Raw genomic sequence first — 8,652 nt, 5'->3', positions numbered from 1 at the left:
TGGCTGATGAACATCTGGAAAAATGACCTGCACACCGGCATCGCAAATATTGTCCCTTTTCTGTACTCTGATTTCGTCCTAGTATTTTGTAAGTAAACAGACAACCGTGGCAGCTGCCTACGCATTTTCCGTGAAGCCCCTCCGTTTCTCCTAATGGATATCAGGACTGTGAATTGATTTGAATTAAGACTTCAACTCAACTTCAAAAAAAAAGTTATAAACGAGAGGAAGATACCCCTCGCAAAAGAAGAAATAGTACCTCATCTCATGTGCCAAGTTCAGTTATGGCATATCAATCGGCTTCCCTGGCGAGAGAGATGCCTGGAGCTATGGCATATCAAACCGCACCTTCATCAGAACTGAAGGGCCTTGCACCAATAAACCATCGTCACGTCAATCCGGAGATGCCTGGACGGAGGGACGTCGCTGCCTCCAGAGGGGGTTCTTTTTCGTTCCCTTTTTCCTTCCTCCTTTGATCCTTTGGACCTGCATGATGTAAACTTTGCTCCCTGCTAAATATCTATAAGAAAAGGCCAGCACTTAGCAGGATCTTTCAGAAAAAATAAAGGTTCCCCCTGCATTTCTTTCTATGGGATCAATCATGGTTGTGTCTACAGTCTGGGCAAAGTCATGCTTAGTTGAAATTCTGCCGGAACTCGGAAGTTCACAGAACTCGGACTCAAATATTCAGTATAGAAATGTAAGAACAGAAGTAGTGTTGAAAACTCTCCACAAGTTTAGTACGGTACATAAGTATTATCTACTCTGTCACTCTGACCGGCCAATGCTTCGTCACCTATGAAATCACCTTTTTATGCAAGCTGGGAAAGCACAAACTGCATGGACCCAACACTATGAACAGCGCAATTTGCCAACTGAAGTTTCTAATGTTTTGCTGGAAACTTTGAATAGAATATATAACTGAACCTGAACATCACCACAATGACCAGAGTAGTAAATGCAGGTGTTATATTCATACATGGTACAATGATGAATGATAAAAGTATAAACTTTGCATAACCAAAAAGCTTAGTGGATAGTTGCAGCAGATAGGCAAACTTTAGGTGTCTTAAGATTATCTGGGAAAATAGCATAAACATTGGATTTGTCTTGGTTTTTATTGCGAACTCAGCTGAGAAAGCAGAATAAGTAGTTTGAATCAGAATTGAGTGTCAACGCATTCCTTTCTTTAGTCCGTGTAATCTAAGAAAACAGAAAACTATTTTCCGGTCAGAACAGTTCTACAGAAACAAAATAGGATAGCTCCCTATTGAGTACATTAAATAAGAGAGAATAATCCTGTACAAGTTTCTAGCAAGTTGAACTGGAGGAGGCTGTGCGCTTCACATTAAGAAAGGACACTCACATGTTCAGAAGAACACAGCGTCGAATAAGACATCATTAAGAACAATTTAGTATCTCTACGTACTGCCTAAGATGCACAAGAACATACTCCTGGATCCACACACTCCTACTGGTCTGGTCAACCTTTTTAAGTATGCATAGTTCCATCAAGCATCAAGTAACCGAATGGCTCCCTTATTTACCAAAGTCTTACTCACCACCCCTCTGGAGCACAACTCAGCCAGCATTTCCCGTGCCTCCTTGACCAGGCCTTCATAAGCCAAGCCTTCAATCAATATAGTGTAAGTCGATTCGTTTGGCATGCAGCCATTTGATACCATGTAGGTAAACAGATCGATAGCACTATGTGTTTCACGCCTTTTGCAAAGCCCAAGAAGTATCGCGTTGTACAGCACAGTGTTGGGCCTTATGCCCATGTCTTGCACTTTACAAAATGCTTTGATCGCTTCTTCGATTCTGTCTTCCCGACAAAGGCCAGAAGATATTGTCGAGTAAGTGATTATATCCGGCTGGAGCCCTTTGGTTACCATTTCATTCAGCAGCTCTAAAGCTTCCTCTGTCTTGCCGGCTTTGGTAAGGCCATCGATGACGGTGTTGTAGCTAATCAAGACAGGGGTGCAGCCTTTGTCCTTGAGTTGATGAAGCAACTCAACAGCGGCATCAACCTCCCCACCGCGACACAGCGCGGTAAGAAGAGTGTTGTATGAGACGATGTCGGGGTAACAGCCGCTGGACACCATCAGTTCCACAAACGCCATGGCTCTATCCATCTTCTTTTGCTTGCAGAACGCGTGAAGTATCGGGTTGTAGCTCAACGAATTGGGCGTGCACCCGTACTTTGGGATCTGATCAAGAATCTCCATCGCAGGCTCGACCAATCCTCTCCGGCACAAAAAGCTGATGAGCATGTTGAATGTCACCACATTTGGGGGGCACCCCTTGCGACTCATCTCAGCCATGAGCTTCTCGGCGTCCTCCCACCGCTCCGCGGTACACAAGCCCTTCAACACAATGTTGTAGCTGACGGTGTTCGGCTCGCATCCGTTGGATGGCAGGCTCTTCAAGAACTCCATGGCGTCATCGACCCGCCCTTCCTGGCAAATGCCGTTGACGACGACGTTGTAGGTGATTATGTCCGGGGCGCACCCCTTGTCGCGCATCTCGTCGAGCAGCTTCATGGCCTGCTTGTACCCGCTCCTCTTGCAGGTGGCCTCGAGCAGGATGGTGTAGGTGACCACGTCGGGGACGCACCCACGGCGGAGCATATCGTCGAGCACCGCGAGGGCATTGTCGGTCCTGCCGCGCCCGCACAGGCCGCGGATGAGGGTGTTGTAGGTGTAGGCGTCGGGCTCCATGGGCATCGCCGCGACGAGCCGGCGCGCGTTGTCGAGCTGCCCCGTGACGCAGTACCCGGCGACCATGGCGTTGTAGGCCATGACGTCGGGCTCGCAGGCGGCCAGCACGCGCCGGGCCTCCGCGGTGCGCCCGGACGCGCACAGCTTCTTGATGAGCGCGGCGCAGGGCCCCGGTGCGGCGGCGGCCGCGGAAGGGTCGAGGCCCGCCATGGACTCGACGAGCCGGAGGGCCCCCTCGAGGTCGCCGCGGCGGACCAGCCCTCGCAGGCGGTCGTTGGAGGCGGCGGCGCTGCGGTGGGGGACGGCATTGGGAGCCGCGGCGGCGCCGGCATAGGCCAGGGTGAGGCGTGGTTTGGGGGCGGCGGTTTTGGGCGTGGGGAGGGAAGGGTATGGGTGCGAGGAGGCGAAGGTGGGGAGGGCGGACATGGCGGGAGGCGGCGCTGCTGCCGGCGGCGCCATCTTTGCTCGTGCCGCGGCGACGATAAGGTTGTGAGTGGGGCGGTGGAGGCGTGGAGACCTTGGAGCCTCGGAGTTTTTTTCTACGAGACTACGAAAGCCCGTCGGCTGTGCAGGCCTCATTTTCGCTAACGTAATTGGGCTTCCATTTCTCAAAAAAAAGCAGCAAAGGATATACCCAAAAAGAAAAGGCAGCCCTTTGCTTAAAATAAATATCAAAGGCTGCCCAAATTATGTAGGCAATTATTAAACCATTTTGAACCAAGATTGATCCGAATAGAACGAATTCAAACTTCTCCTATAAAAGTTCCCCGTGCGAAATTTATACAAAAAAAGTGTAATTAAAAGGGAGAATGAATTTGAGGCATGCTAAATGCGCCCAATGAAAACTTGAATGAACGGTATCTTCGTATGGAGTGAATTTTGTTTTTTGAGCAGTATGGAGTGAAGTCAGTTGACTTGCTTCGAAAAAGGGCTACAAACGAGACTGAACAATGCTGGTAAGAAATGTCGGTTGGGCTGCGCGTAGATGAGGCCCATGTGTAAAGGTGGCCCGGCGCCCCAGAACGACAAGTTCTTCAACGACAGTCCAGTTTCTCTTTCCTCGCTGACCGACGGCGCTCATCTGCGGTGGCCGGTGGCTTCGCCGGATGTGAATCCCCCCCTCCCGGTCCCCGTATCCACGCGCCCTTGCCCTCTGTCCGCCTCGTACCCTGCGCCCTCCCTGCTTGCCGGCGACGGCTTGGGCAGCCTCTGCTCCGTCGCCAATCCTCAGGTAGCGCCCGATGCCTCCCCAATCCGCTCTAATACAGATAGAGATAGAGTGTGTTTTTCTAGTTTGGAGGACTAGTGTTACTAATGTTTGATGCGGCCGTTAGCCTGTTGTTACTTATGGCTCATATGTTGGTAACATTCGCTAATTACATGGGGGATCTATTATTCGATGCACTTCCGGTTAGATGGATTTTTCCTGATATGTGTAACTCATCTGCTGCATCATATGTTACATATTTATCACATGGTGTTGTTAGTAGTGCACAAACGTGCAGGAACCATGGTTTATACCATCAAACAATGAAACAAAATGTACGGGAAAGATTCTTGAGACCCAAATATGAGCTGCCAGCTCTTTTTCTTAAGCAGTTACCGATAAATCCTTCTATTCCTCAATGACGAATGAAGTAACTTATTGCTGTGGGAAATTCCTTGGTCAAGCTAACATTAATATTCATCCTACTTTTCCCTCTACTTCTTGATTGTTATTGTCCAGCACCTCCTTTGAACTTTTTGCAGACATATATATATTTGCTTCCCGGTTCTTCATTTGAAATTTAATCTTTCTGAATGCTAGTGATTTTTGGCAAAATGGATCCTGAAGATCTCAGTGACTCGGAGGAAGAAGATGATGAGATGATGCTACTCATTTTGCCAGCTTTATATCTGGCTTCTGCTGGGTACGAGGCAAAACGTACACGATATCGCAGTGGCGCAGAATGGATATGCGAAGTTCTTGAAGACGAACGAGGTCAGGGCTATCCGAAACTTTGGATTGAACCTCATGTTCTCCGTGAATTTTCACAGTATGTTAGGTCAAAACATCTCCTGCGGAATACAAGAGGTGTTTCTGTGGAAGAGCAGATCGGCATGTTTGTGTACATGCTCTCACGAAACGCTAATTTTGACCAACTAAGTGATAGATTTGAGCGCAGCAGAGAGACCATCCATAGACATATCAAGGCATGCTTTGATGCGATCGTCTCACTGAAAGGTGACTTTGTGAAGCATCCTGGAACTAAGACTCATTGGAAAATATTATCTGATCCGCATTTCGGGCCATACTTTGAGGTAAGTGTGTGTAACTTAAGGTTGCCTAGTTTCGTAACTTGTATGCTTTTCTGTTACATCTCAATTACTTAGTAGATGTTTTCTCTTGCAGAACTGTATAGGAGCAATCGATGGAATTCATGTCCCGTTGACAATATCAGATAGGGAAGCGGCTCCATATCGAAATAGAGAAGGATCCATCACTCAAAATGTTATGCTTGCTTGTGATTTTGATCTCAATTTTGTCCATGTGTCCTCTGGCTGGGAAGGCTCTGCACCTGATGCAGAGGTCTTGCATTCTGCCATAGAATCTGGATTTCAAGTTCCAAGAGGCAAATATTATTTGGTAGATGGGGGTTATCCGAACACTCCTTCTTTTCTTGCTCCTTATAGCGGGATCCCTTACCATATCGAAGAGCAGGAGCAGAGAAGTTGCCCAGCAAGAGACTACAAGGAGTTGTTCAACCTTCGCCATGCACAACTGCATGGCCATATAAAAGATGCTATAGGTCTATTAAAGATGAGATTTCCAGTTTTAAAGGTTGCGACATCATACCGGTTAGAGACTCAACTGAAAATTCCAGCAGCGGCAGTGGTGTTGCATAACATAATTCAGAGGCAAGAAGATGCTGAAGGACCCTCAGTTAACCAAACAATCCCAATCGATACCCGTGAAAGTGGGAATGGCGCACATGGCCATGTTGTTTCAGCACTCAACAATCAGTGTGACACGGGCGGTGCTTTAAGAGACGATATTGCAAAGAGGATGTGGGCAGATTACGTAATAAATATGTGATTTTTCATATTTCTTACGCACCGAAGGTAAAAAAGAGGAAAGGATGTACTAGTCCTCTAAAGCCTTTGGGGTTTGCCTAGACTGACACAAGAGAAGTGGGCAGCCTGAAGGAAGAATCAAATCAATGGAAAACAATCCTCAATTTCGATGTCTCATGATGCTTCTCGTTTGAAGAATGCTTCGTACTGGTAGATTTTTTCTTCTTCTTTCCTCTGAATCAAGACTCCAAGATTTGTAGTAAAGTTGGGATTGGACGTGTTAATGCGGGTTTTGACTGCCTGGTCTGACTCTGCTTTTGTTGCTTAGGCTTCAAGACATGTATCAGCAGCAAAGTTTATGTTGACCCCTACTTTCTTTGCAATTCTTATCATCGATCAGTGTATTCCGGTTGCTCTTCTATTTTTCTTATTTTTCTGAACACAAGCTCTACCAAACTTGGCACTTGCCTGCCTCTACCTAAGAAATGCGCAATACAAGATTGGCCTGCAATAATCAGTGCAAAGTTGTGTATTCCTGAAGTAGAGTTGAGACCATGTCAGCTATATACAGTGGTTCGCATTGCTCCCTCGTCAATATATGAGGCCCCCTGAGCCGTACTTAAACACATCATTTTTTGTGGTGAAGTTCATTTCTATTGATTTTGTCGTCAGACTTTGGCGAGCTTCCGAGATTTTGCCTTTACTCACAGAGACGGCTTGAAATGTTACCAGTTGCATTCGGCTGGTATGGTTGAGCCTGTTCCAGGTTCAGTTTGCAATAATGACAGCGACGGTGCGGCTGTTTCGGTAGTTAGATTTTGTAGACTTGGCAATGCCTGCCCAGGATAACGGATAGCAAATTCCCTACTAAAAACTGACTACCAAATCCTGGACTTTGCAGTAGTGCTAAACCAACTTCAGTTAGTCAATAACTGGTCATGAATATGCAGGGAGAAACTATGCCTGGTGCTCATCCGCAGGCATTGTCCGTCATGAATAGGTTTGCTTTTGACTGTGCAAAGTGTAAATACGACGCATGGAAAAGAGAGTAGAAGTACCCTGGCCTGAATTAATGGAAGACACCGACATCACATCGTAAGTTTTCTAGTAGTAGAATATTTATAGGCAACAGGCTCAAAATGATTTAGCATAGGTTTATGAAAGGGGCCAGTATGGTCTCGTGTCAATCCCCAACAAGTACGGCTGCATGCCACCAGCCAACAGCGAAATCTTTCATGGTAAAAACAGTATTTTGATGGTGGATTTCAGTCGACTGTATCAGTTCCATGTGACTAATATCATGCTAAAAAAGTGCAATTTTTTTCAAAAAAAAATTGACTGCACATTCTGGATTATAATCTGATGGGGTAACATGAGTAGGAGTACTTGATCATAAGAAAGCAATCTTCTGTTTCCAAACTCAAAGTGAATGGCATGTTCATCATAGTACAAGGCCCCAACTGACAAAAACAGAGGCAGCAAAAGAGGCATCTGCATTGTACTACCAATGCGAAAAAGACACTCCATAAAGAAAACAAACTTTTTCTCTTTCTTTCTGTAAAAGAAAACAACTACCCCACAAGATTGCATTTTGGCACATGCCATCTCTCTTCTCATGGCCTCCCCCTAAACCCCAACCAAACCCTTCTGGAGTCTCTGTGGTACGATAATCCTATCTTCTCTTTCTTGTTTTCCCCAAAGAAATGTAGCTTTTGATCCTTGCAGGTACAGTACTACTTTTGACCCTTCTGGAGTACAGCAGAATGCAGACCAAACAGGCCCGGTTTCCATGTGTGCTCATCTCAGGTTGATGCTAGGATGGGTATCCTCGGTTGCAAGGGTGGCAGAAGCCTCTAAACTGCTTTTGACCATGCAGCGAACCAACCTTGCACTAGTAAAATAAAAGTAATTCCTTTTTCTTTATTACCAGACCAATCAATGTCTTGATGAGTGAAAATGTAATGCTACTTTTTTTTTCTTTGACTTGGGAAATATAATGCTATGCTAGTAAGTAGGAGTAGATTGCTGCGTATTCTGGAGTAGCAAAAACGTAACCAAGCATTACTTCCGCATGCACTCGAATTTCCATCACCACAAATGCTTTTTCTTCCTCAACTTTGTTCTTTCGGCTAGCTGCCAGAAGATCCGGTATTCAAAAAATCTCAAAACTCTCGGCATTTTACTGTCCAAAAAATTAAACAAATTTTGAATTCAAACCATTTGAGCTCATAATATAAATATTCTTCGCTAATAACGGCTCAAAACCTCGATTGTTCCAGTGGGTACTCAAGCACGTCTCATTCTAGGTCGACTTCCTCGTTCTACCAGCACATCACTCGTTGTTACAGTCGGATTTGGCAAATCCGTCCCCTTATATGTCCACGGACGCATCCGGACACGCCCCTCATATATTGTGCGAGGTAGCTACAATCTCAAATCTCGGCTCTCAAATCCAGTCGACACTCTCGGTCCCTACTCGCACACAACCCTAGCCATCATTATGCTATTTCTCTCACGGTTGATGCTTTCGGTGGTGTCATTCCGTCAACCGTGTGCACGGCCGTTCAGGAAAGCAGGCCTTCAGAACCCTGCCTTTTGCGATCCTGCACCGAGAGACCGGCGATAAGGTTTTTGGAGAGCGTCTCTGCGCGACTGCTCCTTGTTTGTCATCGTCTTGGTGTCGACTACTTCCCCGACATCGGCCCCATGGCTATCGCCGCCGCCGCCGCCAAGAAGAAGGCTGCAGAGGCAGCTTTACCCTAGCCTATTGGAGAGCATGATCTTACCATCCCTATTTACTCTGTTCATGTGGTAGTCGTATTTATTGTGTTCATAGATGTTTTGGTTCTATGTTTGGTACATGGTTGTTTAGATATCG

At 46.3% G+C, this 8,652-nt stretch overlaps 2 protein-coding genes across 2 annotated transcripts; one reads left to right on the top strand and one right to left on the bottom strand.

Moving 5' to 3' along the window:
* Positions 1-1,246: 1,246 nt before the first annotated feature.
* On the bottom strand, positions 1,247-3,271 carry LOC125545682 (pentatricopeptide repeat-containing protein At1g09900-like). Its single transcript, XM_048709708.1, has one exon. It carries the CDS (start codon positions 3,177-3,179, stop codon positions 1,512-1,514), a length of 1,668 nt encoding a protein of 555 aa, XP_048565665.1. The 5' UTR covers positions 3,180-3,271; the 3' UTR covers positions 1,247-1,511.
* A 470-nt stretch (positions 3,272-3,741) lies between these two features.
* On the top strand, positions 3,742-6,287 carry LOC125545673 (putative nuclease HARBI1). Its single transcript, XM_048709698.1, has 3 exons — positions 3,742-3,951; positions 4,528-5,021; positions 5,113-6,287. The coding sequence occupies exons 2-3, from the start codon at positions 4,542-4,544 to the stop codon at positions 5,794-5,796; spliced, it is 1,164 nt and encodes a 387-aa protein (XP_048565655.1). The 5' UTR covers positions 3,742-3,951; positions 4,528-4,541; the 3' UTR covers positions 5,797-6,287.
* The last annotated feature ends 2,365 nt before the right edge of the window (positions 6,288-8,652 follow it).

Source organism: Triticum urartu, chromosome 1, assembly GCF_003073215.2.
Source record: "Triticum urartu cultivar G1812 chromosome 1, Tu2.1, whole genome shotgun sequence".
In the NCBI taxonomy this organism is placed as follows: Eukaryota; Viridiplantae; Streptophyta; class Magnoliopsida; order Poales; family Poaceae; genus Triticum; species Triticum urartu.
Note: the sequence above shows the minus strand (reverse complement) of the source record. Positions and strands in the feature narration are given on the sequence as shown.

Coding starts and splice junctions, on each gene's coding strand:
- LOC125545682 (XM_048709708.1), bottom strand. CDS start 3,179: ATGGCGCCGCCGGCAGCAGCGCCGCCTCCCGCCATGTCCGCCCTCCCC.
- LOC125545673 (XM_048709698.1), top strand. CDS start 4,542: ATGGATCCTGAAGATCTCAGTGACTCGGAGGAAGAAGATGATGAGATG. Junction 5,022..5,112: donor ATTTCGGGCCATACTTTGAG/GTAAGTGTGTGT, acceptor TTTCTCTTGCAG/AACTGTATAGGAGCAATCGA.